Source organism: Apodemus sylvaticus, chromosome 10, assembly GCF_947179515.1.
Source record: "Apodemus sylvaticus chromosome 10, mApoSyl1.1, whole genome shotgun sequence".
Taxonomy (NCBI): domain Eukaryota; kingdom Metazoa; phylum Chordata; class Mammalia; order Rodentia; family Muridae; genus Apodemus; species Apodemus sylvaticus.
In genome coordinates this window covers 63598874-63615939 of record NC_067481.1, presented here as the reverse complement: position 1 = coordinate 63615939, position 17066 = coordinate 63598874, and the positions used below count along the sequence as shown (strand labels likewise).

At 47.8% G+C, this 17066-nt stretch overlaps 1 protein-coding gene across 6 annotated transcripts in view; it reads left to right on the top strand.

Moving 5' to 3' along the window:
• Dhrs7b (dehydrogenase/reductase 7B) overlaps window positions 1-12959 on the top strand; it is a 35671-nt gene extending 22712 nt beyond the window's left edge. For all 6 annotated transcript variants that reach the window (XM_052197131.1, XM_052197134.1, XM_052197135.1 and 3 more), the window contains 5 exons: window positions 3208-3311; window positions 6121-6337; window positions 6785-6877; window positions 9597-9749; window positions 11443-12959. In XM_052197131.1, the coding sequence (XP_052053091.1) occupies window positions 3208-3311; window positions 6121-6337; window positions 6785-6877; window positions 9597-9749; window positions 11443-11648 (773 nt within the window). In that variant the 3' untranslated portion in view covers window positions 11649-12959. The remainder of the gene's footprint in view (window positions 1-3207; window positions 3312-6120; window positions 6338-6784; window positions 6878-9596; window positions 9750-11442) is intronic.
• Window positions 12960-17066: the final 4107 nt, after the last annotated feature.

Here is a 17066-nt window from a genome sequence, read left to right as displayed (position 1 = left end):
AGCCACAGCTGGGGCTGTGGGAATGTGTGGGCCATAGGGATATAACAGATGCACCCGCGGGTAGGGGCAGAAAAGTGGTAAAAGGTGTGGGAAGGTGGATGTTACAGGCATGAAGTCAGGCCTGTAGTGTGCCAGGGGACCTGGGGAGGACTGGGGCTCCCTTGTCCCCTGACACTGTGCTGGTAGGCAAAGTCTCTGAGGGCTCGCATCTTCTGTTGGAGCTTTGACGTTTTAAAGCACAGCTATGCCAGGCCCTGTGCCATTGGTCAGGGCTCCAACCTTCCCAGCTACTATAAATAGGCTGATTAGCAGCTGCTTAGATCTCCACAACGAGGAAGCTTGTTGATTGTTTATTTTTCACTTTTTTTTCAGACAGGGTCTTACTGTGAAGCCCTGACTGACTAAGAACCTGCTCTATAGAGCAGAGCATGTTGGCTTTGAACTTGTGACAGTCCTCTGGCCTCTGCTCTCTGGGTGCTGAGATTACAGGGGTGTGTCACCATACCACGCCCAGCTTGAGAAGAACAAAATTTAAAGTCCTTGAAAAATGACAGCCGGCTACATTGGAATGACGCACTGCGGGTGGGGGACATGTGGGCGTGCAGGACGTGAGGGCGTGCCGGGCACTGGGGCACTGTCTTTATTGTCTGCACGTGCTCTCCCAATACCGGCCTCTCTGAAGGAAACAGAAAATGTGGTTGAGGAAGCCCATCTGAGCACAGTGCATGGTGTGCTTTTGTGTGCTCCGGTGGGTGTGCTTACAATCTGCCCCACTTAAAGCCTTAGCAGCAGGAGCCCATCCAGGAGCGACAGAGCCTTAGAGATGGCACGTCCCGAGATGCTGCCAGGTTAGACTGCTGTCCACTAGCATCTACTAGGAGTGTCCATGCGGTCCTTCCTGCCGTGTCAGGGTTACAAGTGACTTTCCAGACAGACTGATCTCAAAGTTTGTCTTCTGTTTGTGCATTTAAGCTACATGACCTTGTCCTGGTACAACACTGACTAAATGTCCAGAATGTTCTGGGTGCCACCTTCTGTCAGCCTGAAGCACGGTTTACAGCAGGCAGGCCGGCAGTGCTGAGGACTGTGCAGCCATAGGTAGCAGCCGGCCTTTTCCCTCGGCCCGCCCTCCTGCCTTCCTGGATCAGCTTTTTCAAGAAGTGAGAGTGGAATCCTTCCACCCTGTTCTCCTTCCGTCACTCCTTAACCTGGTTAAAATTTTCTCCCTTTTAGACATCTCTATGAGGCAAAGTTCATTTAGAATCTAGGAGACCATTTTCTAGCTTTACACCAGTATGACTCCTCACTTTTGGTCAGGACAGGACAAAACGGGGTGAGGAAACCAGCAGGGCCCAAGCTTCTGACCTGTGGGATGATTAGGAAGCCAGCTGGACAGGTCTAGGTAGCCTCAGGTGTGCTGGCCGCTAGTCTGCACAGTCCCCACCCGCCTGGTGGGGACCTTTGCAGTTTGCTTTGGAGGTCTCCCGGGATGTGTAGAAGCCGTCTGTCCTTCCCTCATCTGCCCTCCTTCTTGTGAGCCAGTGAACGGCAGTGTTGGACTTCCTTCAGAAATTACAGCAGCCCTGAAAGTGCAGTCCGCCTAGCACCTCCTTCTCGAAGGCTGTGTGAGGGCTGGCCTGATGTGCCGGGGAATGCTGTGCAGGAGGCCGAAGGAATGGCCACACAGGTACCTCTTTGTCCCATGAGCCGCTCAGTTGACTAGCACCTCTCTCCTTTTTGAAGGTCATTATATTTCTCCTGCCCTCTGACTCTTGTGTGAGGGAAGGGTTGTTCATAACAAAGTAAACTCCGCAGCCCTTTGACCCTGCCCCTTCTCAGGAAAGCAACTGGCAGCTGCATTTCTTGCCAACCCTTTGGTGATGGCTTTCAGAGGCTGCCCTGCCCTGCAAGGCAGGCTGGTCCCATCTGTGAGCCATGGGGCCTAAGAAGCCACTATACCACCTGAGCCTCGAGGATTGGTTCTGAGAACTGTGGTTAGTCTAGGGCCCATGTGACCTGAGAAGATACAGTCAATGACCTGGTTTATTTACACTTCTGCCAGCTCATTAGTTTGTAGAACATTTTTGAAGAGCAGTTTGGAAATGTTAAAAGTATTAGCCAGGCAAGGTAGTGCTTCCCTGTATCCTAACACTTGGATGATAGAGGTAGGAGGACCAAGAGCTCAAGGCCATCATGGTGAATCTGAAAGACAGACTAGGCTACTGGGATATATGAGATCATGTTTGAAAACAAAACAGAAAAAAAAAAAATCAGAAAAAGATTAAAGTATCAAAGACGGGTATTAAAAATACTTCATAGTGCTTTACCCATTAAGCAATTACCTCCCTTTGCTTTAAGTACTATTTGCAGTGAAAAAGGGAAGGAGAGAAACATTGTAACTTAGGTGACTATCATAGAGCCAATCCCTAAGCACAGGAAGTCTAGAGCTGTCCACAGACCTAGCTCAAGTCCACTCTCTGGAGCACCGGCCGCCCCCTGTCAGGGACTGGGAGTCTGCTAGGACATGCTTTGGGACAGTGAACAAGGAGCAAGAGGCGCTCTCTGCTTTTCCCCTACTTAACTTTGCTGCCTGAACTTTTCAGCCAGCAAGACCTTAGGCTCAGCATCACCGTCCATGGCCTCTTAAGTGCTCTGTATACCATCCCTGCCTCCAGCTCCTACCCTTTGAAGGGCCCCCAGCCTCTCTGATTTCCCAAAGCACTGTGCATGTCTATCTGCCAGTTGCATCAGTGGTCTGGAGAGCAGTACTGGTAGTGTTGGAACCTGGGTCCAGGGACCACAGCCACAGGAGGACTGGCACCACTTGTGGGGGTGGATTGCTTGTCAGGGTGGGTTTCCCGCCTGTGGATCTCAATCTGCTTAGGTTTGCCGGGCTTCTTCAACTACCGGAGAGTTGACACCTACAGGGTTGCTCAGGGTTGTCTAAGAACACCACGGCAAGCCTGAGCATTGCATTCACAAGCCTGTCCGCCTTCCTGCCTTTCTCTGTCTTACAAATGTGTGTCACACCTGGATGCAAGTCCCACACTTGAGCTCATGTTACCTCCCAGGTCCACACTGCTCTACACATACATGTCAAGTATGTGGGAGCAGGCCTTGTGCAGGGTGACTTTGAACTGAACTGCCTGGAGGAAAATGGCCCCGGAGAATTTCAACTCTCAGGGTTCTTTTTTTTTTTTCTCTTAGAATGTGCCAAAGTCTTCCACGCTGCGGGGGCTAAACTGGTGCTCTGTGGACGAAATGTGACGGCCCTCGAGGAGCTCACCCGTGAACTTGCTGGTTCTTCTCAGGTGAGCCCACAACCAGGATTCTGTAAGGGAGGGAGGAAGAACTGCTGTGGGCCACACTAGCCTACTCAAGGACTGCTGAGCTACAAGCATCCATCCATCCATCCACCTATTCACCAATCCATCCATCCATCCATCCATCCATCCATCCATCCATCCATCCATCCATCCGTTGATCCACCTATTCACCAATCCATCCATCCATCCATCCATCCATCCATCCATCCATCCACCTATTCACCAATCCATCCATCCATCCATCTATCCATCCATCCATCCATCCATCCATCCATCCATCCACCTATTCACCAATCCATCCATCCATCCATCCATCCATCCATCCATCCATCCATCCATCCATCCATCCGTTGATCCACCTATTCACCAATCCATCCATCCATCCATCCATCCATCCATCCATCCATCCATTCATCTATCCATCCATCCACCTATTCACCAATCCATCCATCCATCCATCCATCCATCCATCCATCCATCCATCCACCCACCTATTCACCAATCCATCCATCCATCCACCTATTCACCAATCCATCCATCCATCCATCCATCCATCCATCCATCCATCCACCCACCCACCTATTCACCAATCCATCCACCCACCCACCTATTCACCAATCCATCCATCCATCCACCTATTCACCAATCCATCCACCCACCCACCTATTCACCAATCCATCCATCCATCCACCTATTCACCAATCCATCCATCTGTCCATCCATCCACCAATCATCCATCCATCCATCTGTCTATTATCTATCTATTCATTAATCATCCATCCATCCATCCATCTGTCTGTCCAAGTGATCACATTGTACTGGCAAGCAGCAGGCTCCAAGCACATTTACACCCCCATGTTGCCACCGGCCACTACTGGGCAAGCACTGTCAACTCAGCCTCATTTTGGCCCTTTCTCATGTGTTTGAGTTACTGTCTGACTTCTTGTCAGTTCAGCCCTGAGGGATTAACTGGACTCCTCTAGCTGTTGTCTGGGAATGTCTTAATCTCTCCTTTACTTTTGAAGGGCTGTTATACTATATGCTGTTTAGTTGGGTTTTTTTCTTTTTAAAAAAATAACGTTTGAATATATCAACCTGCATTTTAGCATTCAGGGTTTCTGATGAACCATGGGCTGCTATTCTTTTTTTTTTTTTTTTTTTTCCCCTGGTTTTTTGAGACAGAGTTTCTCTGTGTAGCCTTGGCTGTCCTGGAACTCACTTTGTAGACCAGGCTGGCCTCGAACTCAGAAATCCACGTGCCTCTGCCTCCCAAGAAGTGAGATTACAGGAGTGCACCACCACCACCCTGCTCATGGGCTATTCTTACTGAGGACGCGTATGTAAGGAGTTGTTCTTGGTGCTGTTCCTAAGACTTCCTTTGTCTTTTGATTATTTGATTATAAATTATTGCAGTGTGGGTCACTAGTTTATCTAGTTCAGTGGTTCTCAAACATTCTAATGCTGAGACCTTGTAATAGTTCTCTGGCTGGACAGTGATTACCCCCCAACCAACAAATTATTTTCATTGCTACTTCTATAGCTGTAATTTTGCTACTGTTATGAATCATAAATACCTGTGTCTTCTGATGGTCTTAAGTGACTTGTGATAGTGTCCTTTGATTGCCCCAGGTTGAGAACCACTGATTTAGTTGTGTGGAACTGAGATGTGCTGACTCATGTCTTTGGTTGGCTATTACATATTTAAATGCTACCCAGAGCTCTACATTTCTTAGGTTGTTTTTTTGTTTGTTTTTTGATTTTTTCGAGACAGGGTTTCTCTGTGTAGCCCTGGCTGTCCTGGAACTCACTCTGTAGACCAGGCTGGCCTTGAACTCAGAAATCCACCTGCCTCTGCCTCCCAAGTGCTGGGATCACAGGTGTGCGCCACCACTGCCCAGCCAGAGATTTATTTATAATTTTAGTACTTCAGAGCAGTCTCCTGGCATCTGTTTTAGCGGTTGACACTTGCTTCATGCCATACCTCAGAAATGGGCAGCAGGTTGGCAGTATTTGGAAGCTAAGGTCCTCCTTGCCTGCCCTGAGTCCCACAAGCTGCACCAGAAAGATTGACTGCCTTTCCCATAGGTACCTGTCAGGTTGTGGTGGCAGCAGCTACAGAAGCCCAGTGGCTGCAATCTACCGCTGCTAACTGTGATTTATCAGCAAAGTGCGCTCTTGGAGGTTACGTCCAGTAACCTGGAGCTTCAAGTCACTTCACAGGGTTCCTGGAGCTTCCCGTTCTGCCCTCTTTGCCTCTCCCTCACTGCCAGCTCTCAACAAGCTGCACAACTGTGCTGTGTGGGTTTCTCTAGCATCTGGCATTTTGCAGCATTCTTTGTGATCATAGAGGTTAAATGTCCACCCCTCCAGACTGGGTCAGGAGCCATATCTGGCCTCTTTTTTTTGCTGTGTCCCAGTGCTAGGCATGCCAGGAATAGATGAATAGCATTTCATGAACATGGAAGTAACAATGCGGGAAGGACTGGGCCTGTGCACTGACAGCTTCAGTGGCATCATGATGTACAGTGTGGAGCAGCAGAGGCAGCTATTGTTAATAACTCAATGCACTGTATAAGTTTATAGCACATGTGACACCACCCTGTGGGGTTCACAGTCTGGCTGTTAAAGGTAAAAAAAAGCCTGTGGTCACATCTGGCAGGGACTTCATATGTTGCCACATATGAGGGGTGCCACAGCCTAGAGCATTTGTGCCAAGTGAGACAGTCCCAGAACTCTGAAGAGTAGGAATGTGGCTGTCATTCATAAGGCGCATTTTGTGTTTTGTGTTAACCAGGGACAGACACACCAACCCTTCTTGGTGACCTTTGACCTCACAGATCCTGGTGCTGTTGCTGCAGCAGCAGCTGAGATCCTGCAGTGCTTTGGCTATGTGGACGTTCTCATCAATAATGCTGGGATCAGCTACCGCGGTACCATTAGTGACACCATAGTGGATGTGGACCGGAAGGTGATGGAAATAAACTATTTTGGCCCTGTTGCTCTAACAAAAGGTAGGCATCCTGGGATCAGAGATGTGAACATTAGTCATTAGAATACCTATTTCTCTCGCTTGCTTCTTTGTACTGAGACACTGCCTGTTCCTGTCCATTCTGCCCCCTGCAGTAGGTGTGGTCATTAGATTTTGGCCTTTTCTGGGTTTATAGTTGTACTGTATCTGTTCTGGGCCTTCACATCACATCACTGTTGGTCTCGTTGGTGCAGCTTGGCATTTCTGCTCCATGGAACCTGCACCCACCAAGGGCAAGAATTTGATGTACAGACTTCAAATCAGAGGCCACACCCCCAGTAGGACCAGAGGACTCTGCTGTTTATGTTCTGTTCTTCCCATCAGACCATCCTCCATCCCCCCATGGTTCTCCATGGAAAACTCTAGGTCTCCTCCAGCAGCACCAGGCATGGTGACTGAGAGAAGCTAACTTTCTTCCCTGTCCCCTCAGCGCTCCTACCCTCCATGGTAGAAAGGAAGCAGGGCCATATCGTCGCCATCAGCAGCATCCAGGGCAAAATCAGCATTCCTTTTCGATCAGCATGTGAGTACTTTTACCTTCAAGAACATTTTATTGTATGTGTTTCTGATTATAAAAATGATGTGTTCTCCGGGCGGTGGTGGTGCATGCCTTTAATCCCAGTGCTTGGGAGGCAAAGACAAACAGACCTCTGTGAATTCAAGGCTAGCTTGATCTGTAGAACAAGCTCTAGAACAGCCAGTGCTACACAGAGAACTTAGTCTTGAAAAACACTCCCACAAAACAACAACAAAAAAACCCCTCAAAATGGTGTGTTTATCAGCTAGATTCATACACTGTGGAAATGAAGCAACTTCATTAGAACATTTTTTTGTAATTTTTTATTTTGTTTTGATTTGTTTTGTTTTTTGAGACATAGACCTTCTACATAGCCCTGGTTGTCCTGGAACTCACTATGTAGACCAGGCTGCTCTTGAACTCAGAGAGCCACCTGCCTCTGCCTCCCTAGTGTTAGGCTGCCACAACAGTGACCAGAGGATTTTAAGCAGTCACATACCTTGGTTCAAATCCCAGTTTCCTCCTCTTTCTTAGGTGGCCTTGGGCAGGTATCCCCATCTCCATCTGCTTATCCTTCCTTACAAATGGAGCCGACTCAGCCGGGAAGGAAGGACCTGCAGCAGCCCTGGACTGAATGAAGTCCCTTCAGCTCTCCAGGGCATATGGCTCCAGTGTTTTCCCACATAAAATCAAGCACCTGAAATGGGATCCCATTTCACATAGTGTTTCTGACTTGGTCAGTCACTAGATGAGCACATAGGTCCTTTTAAGTTAGGGACAGTTTACTAAATGACTGTGACATACATAATTAACTTAGCCACTTCATAGACACTGGGGACTCCCTCTATCCCTACCTCAGGCTTTGACCTATAGTAATCTATGACAGAATATCTGTGGATATTATATTTCTAGGTGTTCACAGGGATATTAAGATAAGCCCCAAGAAGTAGAAACAATATACAACACCAAACATGAAAACCGCCCAGTTGGCTTCTGGTTCACATACTCACTGTCCTCTCACTTGCTGCCCTCCTGATACACATGCAAACAAACACACACAATGTAGCTTCTAGTTTAGGAGGTGAGGGGCTTTAAAAAACAAATGTGAAAGGTAACAGCACAATTTTTTTTTAACATTAATTTAACATATGTAAGTACACTATCGCTCTCTTCAGACATACCAGAAGAGAGCATCAGATCCCATTACAGATGGTTGTGAGCCACCATGTGGTTGCTGGGAATTGAACTCAGGACCTCTAGAAGAGCAGTGATCTTAACCACTGAGCCATCTCTCCAGCTCCCCTGCCTTTTTTTTTTTTTTTTAAAAAAAAAAAAAAAACATGTGTCATTCTCTGAAGCACTGACTTGGTGACTTGGTGACTGCCTTTGCCCGTCCATGTCCAAGGACCAGTTCATTCTGGCTAGCCCAATGGAGGAGGGGCTGAACTGTTTCGGCCCCTGGAAAGGACAGTGACAACACTCAGTCAGAAAAGGACAACTGGCCTTTAAACAAAAACGTATTCTTTCTCCCAGGCCAGGACCCCGGTTCTGCCTTTTGGCTCTAGGTATGTGTGTCCTAATGTCATTAAACTTTAGACCTTAAACTGTCTTAAACTCCCCATTGCGACATGATACATGCCTCTCAGCGCCCATTCAAAGACGCAGTGAGATGTGCTGTGTAATGTAAAAGAAGTGGAGCCTTCTGCTTCTGTGGGTATTTCTCTGTTGTCTCAATTATGTTAAATCCTGATATCCTTGGACAGTTACCTAAGGCTGATCATATGATTCTGTAGGAAAAAACAAACAAACAAACAAACAAATAAATAAATAAATCAAAATGCTGTAATCAGGAATGATTAAGCCCAGCGTTGCTAGGTTGAGTCTGGCCAGCTTCCTAGGGAAGTGGGGTTCACCCAGTGATTAACAACAGCCTTCTTAGCAATCACGAGGGGGAGCTGGCCTTATCTCCTGCTGCTGGTAAGACTTCTGAGACTTTCACAGCAGAGTATACACATTGGGGAGTGGCACTGGGTGCCCAGAAGACGGATCAGCTGTAACTGGGAGCTCTGGCATGACCATGACCATGAGCCCATGACCCAGCTGTCAATATGGACTTCTCCTCCTCACTCCTTAGGCTGTCTCTGGAGTCACAGACAAGGACTAAGACATTTAGGACTCCAAACTAGAGGAAATAGGTTTTCCGTGGAGATGCTGGTCTGTTTCCAGGGTCTCCATGTCTCTGAGAACCTGGCACCAGACAGGGAGCTACTGCTGGAGGACGGAAGGGCCTCCGCCTCCGGCTCAGCTTCCTCCAAGTGCTGGAACCAGGCTTGAGTCTACACAGCCCTGCAGGAGGGAGGCTCCTGGGGCCATGCTCAGCAGTCAGAAAGACTGGGACAACTTGTGCAGGCTCCTGTGGGATCCAGTTCTGTTACTGCGGAGCCTCCCCCCAGGACTAGATAGACCCACACGGCAGGGCTGAATCTATAGATATGTGTACACGCACATGCACGAGCACACACACCATATAGATCACTTCTTTTCTGAGTTATCTGAGGAGGGTGAAAGCTGAGGCCTGGTGGCACTTTACTCCTATTACCTTAGGGTCTTCTAAGAACAAGGAGACAACACTTGTCAAAATCAGGATGTGAACATTGTTATAGTGCTGTAATCTTAAACGCTGCACCCACACCAGCACACTTTCTGCCTCTGTCCACAACTACAGATGCCGCTTCCAAGCATGCAACCCAGGCATTCTTTGACTGTCTGCGTGCAGAAATGGAAGAGGCTGACATCAAGGTGACTGTGATAAGCCCTGGCTACATCCATACCAACCTCTCTGTAAATGCTGTCACTGCCGATGGCTCCAGATATGGAGGTAGGCCTACCCTCTCTCCTTCATCACTAAGAGCTACAACTTGACCGTAGAGCAGCACTCTGCTGGCCTAAGTGATTCCTGGGGTGTGGGCTGCTGTGTACTTGGCGTTTCCCCCTTGGCCTTATCACAGCTTCAGCTCCAGAACAACCCCCACCTTCAGTAGGTAGAGACTTCAACCCCCTTAGCTGAAATTTTCCCAAACTTCCCACTAGCTCATCTGCAGATCCCAAGGCCCAAGGAATATTATCATAATTAGGACTAAGTAAATCAAGCACAGGGCTGATGGGGGGCAGGGGTGGGGTGGGGGGGTGGGGTCAGAGGAAGGAGGGGGCATAACTGGCTCCTATGCAGGGCGTTAGAAAGTGGCTGGTTTCAGGGGCAGTGTTCAGGTGAGGCTGGGTCAGGTACAGCAGTGTCAGTCTCCAGCCTGCTCGGCCAGAGCAGTGCTGAGCTAACATAGGTTCTGCACATGGACCGAGCAGTCTGACCCATGCTTGTACATACAGGAACACACAAAGAGCAGTCAACTTCCATCTTTGGTCAGCTGGTCCATGAGTGCTGAACTATTAGAGCCAGCCGGCCTTTCCTTGCTCCTGAGCTTGGAGCTAGTCTGACGTCTACCCTAGGATGTGTTCTCTGTGTCTGTGTGCTGCTGCTACCCAGCTGCTGCAGGTCTTGCATCCATCCAACCAGGCCTGAATCAACTCCTTGGCCACAGCAAGCCTTTCTGCAGAAAGTCACAGAGACAGGCGCCAGACAGCTGCAAACCTGTCCACTTTAGAAAATTCAGCTCAACCAGTTCTTAGCTTCCCATTCTTCTGTGATGAACACAGTGAGGACAGATTCCAGGGAGGGAGCTCGGGTTCTGGGTGGCATCTGCCACCTGGTTCTGCTCTGTTAGCAGGATGATAAATCACCAGCAAGGAAGGAGCATCAGTGTTGTTAGCCTACACCCTTCTAACTGTCCCATCTGTTCCCCATCCAGTTCTTCATGACACTGGGGACTGAGACAGCTGCTTACTCCTGACTCAGTGCATAGGGGTACACATGGGGTCAAGTGGTCTACCATCTCCCACTTGATAGCCTTGTGAACCAGCCAGGACAGAGATGATAGGCTATATCCCCCAGTCACTGGCTGTTGCAGATGCAGAACATTGAAAGTCAAGAAGACTTTCAGGCCGATCAGATGGTTCAGTGGGTAAACATCTGCCACCAAGCCTGAAAGCTTTCTGGGTATTTTAGATTTATGTATTTTTATGTGAGTGCTGTCTTCATGCACTCCAGAAAGGGCATCAGATTCCATTACAGATGGTTGTAAGCATCATGTGGGTGCTGGGACTGAACTCAGGACCTCTGAGTTCTAAGTGCTCTTAACTGCTGAGTCATCTCTCCAGCCCCTAGTCTTCTTTAGATGGGGTGGAGTCCACTTTGAGGCCTATCTGTGTTTGATTTTGGCATCTGCAACAGAACAACAAACAGGCACACTCCCTTTGGTTCCACACACTAACTGGTATATCTGTCTATCATCCTGTCTGTGTCTCTCTTGTCCCCATTTCCCTGCTCGGAACCATAAATGTTTCATTTTCTCAGTGTAATAATCATCTCCTGGGAGGAACTCAGGTGGGACTGAGAAGTTGGTTGGCCTCATGCCTCCTTGTTTATCCTTAGGTTCTTTTTCTTTTGTTTACTGTAGCTCTAGACAAGAACACAGCCCAGGGCCGAAGCGCTGCAGAAGTGGCCCAAGATGTCTTTGATGCTGTGGGGAAGAAGAAAAAAGATGTTCTGTTGGCTGACTTTCTGCCGTCCATGGCTGTCTACATCAGAACTCTGGCTCCTGGGCTTTTCTTCAGAATCATGGCCTCTAGGGCCAGAAAAGAGCGAAAATCCAAGAGCTCCTGATGCTGGTAGAGCTGCTAGCTTGGGCCAGCCTGATCAGACTGAGTACCACACCTTCCAGTGCTGGGATTGCAGTGCACGGAGTCTGCAGCTGAGACCTGGTAGAGGGCTATCTTGTGCTTGTTTCCCAGGGAGTGGTTTTAGTGGTTTAGCCCTTAAGGAATGATATATAGAGTTGTGCGGGGACTCTGAAAGATGTAAAATAAATGACTGAATAGTGGATCAGAGTTCACAGTAGAAGAACCACATGTCTTCTGAGTCTTGGATGTCTCTGATTTCAGAAGTGGTTCTAGAGTTTTAGGGACCAGGCATAATAGCACCAGCCCCAAATCTGGCTTTTTGTTTTGTTTTTCAAGACAGGGTTTCTCTGTGTAGCCATAGTTGTCCTGGAACTCACTCTGTAGACCAAGTTGTTCTTAAACTCAAGAATCCACTTGCTTCTGCCCCTCAACCCCCAGGCCTGGGATTAAAGGTGTGTACTACCCCAGCCCCATTCACCCCACCCTCACCTTCCAAATTGCTTAGTTTGGAAACCACTGGCCCAATTCTTATGGAAAAGGCCTGAAGGAGAAGGTTGGTAGTCTTAAGATGATCCCAGGCTCCACTGTTACTGCAGAAAGTGTGTGTGTGTGTGTGTTTGTGTGTGACATGTCTGGTGTAGTGCCAGTTCTAGCATCAGGAAGAACTCGCCCTAGTCTTCCCCACTGGTCCTGCGACTTTTACAGGAACCTCACCAGGTACCATTCCAAGCTGAAGGTGAACTCTTAAGAGAGCAGGCAACAAGGAGAGCTCCTGCTTGGCTCTGGTGTGATGTGGGAAGAAGGCTCTCAGACTGCAGATATTGGCTGTGGTTGCAGTTCTCAGGCAGTGCCTTAACTCCAGGTCGGAAGACTTCCTCATCCAGGTCAGGCAGAGCTGGGAAGAGCCCTTGTGTTCACTTTTGACTTTGTTTTTCGAGACAGGGTTTCTCTGTGTAGCACTGGCTGTCCTGGAGCTCCCTCTGTAGACCAGGCTAGCCTCAAACTCAGAGATCTGCCTGCTTCTACCTTCTAAGTACAGGGATTAAAGGCATGTGTCACCACCATCTGGCCACCTCTGACTTATGAAAAAAGGCATGATGTGTAGGTCAATTTCATTTTCCAAGTTTATAAAGAAAAAATTTCTGTTACAGAAAATGAAAGGTGAAACCATAGGAGGTCCACTGGAGATCTCCCCAGATAAGAGTAAAACCCCCTTATAAAGCTGTCATGTTCACTTAGCTCTGGGCCTGTTGAATTGAAATTAAATGAACAGATAAACATTGTGTTGAGCACACCTCCTCCCGGCCTGCCCTTTCTCTCTCCCATCAATCTCCTTCCGTCTCCTTCACTTCTATTTTATTGTCTATGTACCTCATTTTGTATGACTATATGAAATTTAGGAGCCACAAACAAGAAAAACACACGACACCTTTTTTCTGAGATTGGCTTAATTCAAGGTATTGTCTCCAGTTGCATTTGGCTTTTTTTGCCAATGTACAAAACTTTGCTATTTTTTATAGCTGAAGAAAGTACAGTGAGTGTGCGTTCTCTCACCCCTATCTGTTTCCTGCCTGGGGTTGGACCCGGAGGTTGGTGGCATAACTTAGCTATTGTGATTAGTGCTGCAGCACTCACTGATGAGCATGTGTCTCAGATGGTCTGACTTGCAGCCCATGGGCAGCACAGTACACAGCGATCTCTTTCTAGTGTTGAGAAACTTCCATCTAAACACTAGTTTAGATTCTTACCAGCAGTGTGTAAGGGTTCCTTTTGTCCACATTAAGGTCGGCGTTTGCTGTTTCATTAATGACTGTCTAACTGAAGTGAGATCTCTGACTTACATCGCTCTGAGTAGTGGAGACAGAACAGTTCTCATTATCCTTGATTGTTCATTTTTTAAAGTTCTTTGCGTATTGTAGATATTAACCCTCTCTGCTCTGACAAAATTTATTTAATCCTGTTGGCCCTCTCCACTTAAAGTTAAGCTCCCTTTGCTGTATAGAAAAGCCTTTTAGCCGGGCGGTGGTGGCACCCGCCTGTAATCCCAGCACTCTGGGAGCCAGAGGCAGGCAGATTTCTGAGTTCGAGACCAGCCTGGTCTACAGAGTGAGTTCCAGGACAGCCAGGGCTCACAGAGAAACCCTGTCTCAGAAAAAAATCAAAACCAAAACCAAAAAAAAAAAAAAGAAAGAAAGAAAGAAAGAAAAGCCTTTTAGCTTCATGAGGTCCAATTTATCACTTGCTGGCCTTGTCAACTGAGCCGCAGGGGTCCTGCTCACAAAGTCCTTGCCTATGCCTGTATCTGGAAATATTTTCCCGACATTTTCTTAACAGGTTTGAGTTCCACATCTTACATGAAGGTCCTTGGTCTATTCGGAATTGATGTTTTCCTGTGCAGGGTGAGATAAGATCTAGTTTCATTCTTGACCATGTGGATGCCCAGGCTTCACAGCACCATTTGTGCATTTTTGGCATCTTCGTAGAATCAGGGGACTCTATCGATGTGAGTTCCTATCTTGGTCTTTTTCTTTTTTTTTTTTTGTCCCATTAGTCTGCTTAATGCTAATACCATGCTGATTGTTATGATGACTGTGACATAACTTCAAGCTCTATAAGGCAATGTCCTCCCAGGTTTATTCCTTTTGTTCAAGATTACTTTGGTTGTCTGGGGTCTTTTATGTTTTTCTAGTTTTTATTATTTTTAAGAATGACTTGAATTTGATGCGGTTACAGTGAATCTGGAGATACCTGACACGGTATATGGTTCCTTCCTTCCTTCCGAGACTAGGAGATACCTGACACGGTATATGGTTCCTTCCTTCCCTCCGAGACTATATCTCAATCTGGCCTCAAACTCACTCAGTAGTCAAGGATAGCCTTCTAAGTCCTAATTCTCCTGCCTCTGCCTCTCAAGTGCTGGGGCCATGCATGTGCACCATGCCAGTTTATAGTGGTAAACATCAGACCTTGGGCCTCATGAATATTAGGCTATATTACCCAATCCAAGATTGCTATTTTCACAATATTAATTCTTTCAGCCCTTAAGAATGGAGGTCTTTCCCATCTTCTAGTGGCTTTCTTGAATGTTGCCGAGGTCTTTATCCTGCCCCTTTGCTGAGAATGCTTGTCAGTTTTATTTTTCTGATGAAGTCTAGTCATTTAGAAGCAGCATTTGCAAATACGGATATTTTCCCCCTTTCCTGTTTGTGTTTTATCTGCTTATTGTTGAATTGTTGGTTTTTGTTAACTTTATATATATGTGTTGTCTGTATACATGCATATTATGCAACATGTGCAATGTCTAATTGTGGAGGCCAGAAGACAGCATCAGATTTTCTAGGACTTAAGTTATGGACGGTTTTAAACTGCCATGTGGGTGCTGGGAACGGAATCTGGATCCTCTGCAAGAGCATCCAGGACCCTTTAACCACAGAGCCATCTCTCCAGTGCTTTGTACTTCTCTCTTGACCCTGATAGGTGGTTAAAAATAGCTGCAAATAGCCTAAGGTCAGTGTTGCAAGCTTTCAAGTTCCCCGGAGAAAGATGAGTGTGGACCAGACCCGGTGACTTATTTACCATGGCCCACACCTTGTCCTAGTGGCTCAAGAACTATGGGTGAAAAGTGGATACAGATCACGGTGGCCTCTCATCTTCCATAGAAACCATCCACCTCCTACCAGGGAGGAGGAAGGACCCCTTAGTAGATCACAGTGCCAGGGGGGATCAGCACCAGCAGCAACTGTACTGGGGCTGCAGCCTAGTCCCGGGTGGCATAAAGTTACAAAGCACACTAGTGAACAGCAGCAAGCATACGCTTTCTCTGAGACCTGTTGGCTGGGTCACCTCCCTGTCCTCTACCATCCTTTCCTCTCCATTAGATAAAATAAGCCATAGCAGCAGCACACTCAGTCATCACAGGGTAGAACATCAAACTGTTGCGGCTGGTTTGGGAGACACTGGTAGGCAATTTAGAGCTACTGAGCCCTCACTCCACAAGTGAGGGCGCCACGGACTCCTCTGACCTGCATACTCATAAGCACTCTGGCCACTTTGTTTCTCATGCCAGCTGATGACCTATGCCCAGGTCTGAGGGCAAGAGTCATCAGCAAGGCTCTGTAATGCACAGCTACTCCCAGCCAACCTGAGCGTTCTCTTCCTACCTGCAGTTACCCAGAGCTGTATGCTTGGAAGGCCCAGCCCTGGCCTGCCTTCAACCCCTGCTGAGTTTACTTTGTTCCTGACATTTTTAGCCCAGTTGCCAACTGCACTCCTAACTCTGTTCTCCTTCCCCTTTCATCCTTAAATTCCTTCAAGTATCTTGGTAATAAAAGTTCATTTACCATCTTGATCCTGAGACCTGTGGTATCGGGTCACCAATAACACCTGACCCTGTAACAAATAGTCTAGGATTTGGCCTGTCTGGTTACTTTTAACTGTCCCTTGATAGAGCGCTTTGCTCCTGAAAATGGTAGCAGGAAGGCAGTTGAGACCAGAGTCCTTCCATGACTCATGCTCAGATGGGTCACACAGAACTCTATCAGGTAGGTTTCCAACAGGATGGTCCAGGCCTGTGACTTTCCTTTCTTCTCAACAAAGAAAGCTATTATGAAAGACCACCAGAATGAGGTCCATATGCTGTCCCTCTCACACACAGCGCAGCCCAGGCTCAGCTACCCCTGCTTTTCTGGCCAGGGGCCAGATTACCAAGATGGCATTTCAGAATCTGGGTTAGTACACTTAACAAGAGTCACTTTGTTCAGTGCAGCTTGGGAAATAGGAAGGAGCTGTTTGTACCTGGCTTCTATTTTGGGCAAGGGCATCTGCTCAGCTGAAATGAGGTCCCCAGCCCATAGCCACCCCTCCCCCATGCAATCTGATGTGCTGAGACCAGGTGACTAGCTGCCTGCTACAGAAACCGCCCATGCTGTGCTTACCCATCAGGCGCTCTCATAGACACCAAGATACCAATTTGCTCTACAGACCCTTCCATGGCTAAGGCAGTTAGTTACCTCCTCACCATCCCCCGAGCCATTAGCATTACTTGGAATTAAGTCACAATTTCTCACGCTTTTTGTGAGTTTTTAAGAATGTCCCCCAACTCTGGACCTCTCCTATTTCAAATGGCTCAATCAACTACTCCTGGAATCCTCTAAACCTTGCTTCCCTTACATCCAGGTTAGGACCCCTTCCTGATGCTGGGCACAACTTTCTATGGAGAAGTGGGCTTAGCTGTCTATTAGAGGCCAGAGAAGTACTCCCGCCTTCATCCAGGGAATCATTTCCCACTTGCTGCAAGCCTTGCCGGGGGCGGGGGGGATGGGGAGACGGTGGCACAAAGTTGGTCATGGTGGACACATGCCTTCAACCCTAACACTCAGGAGGCAACAGAGGATCTCTTGAG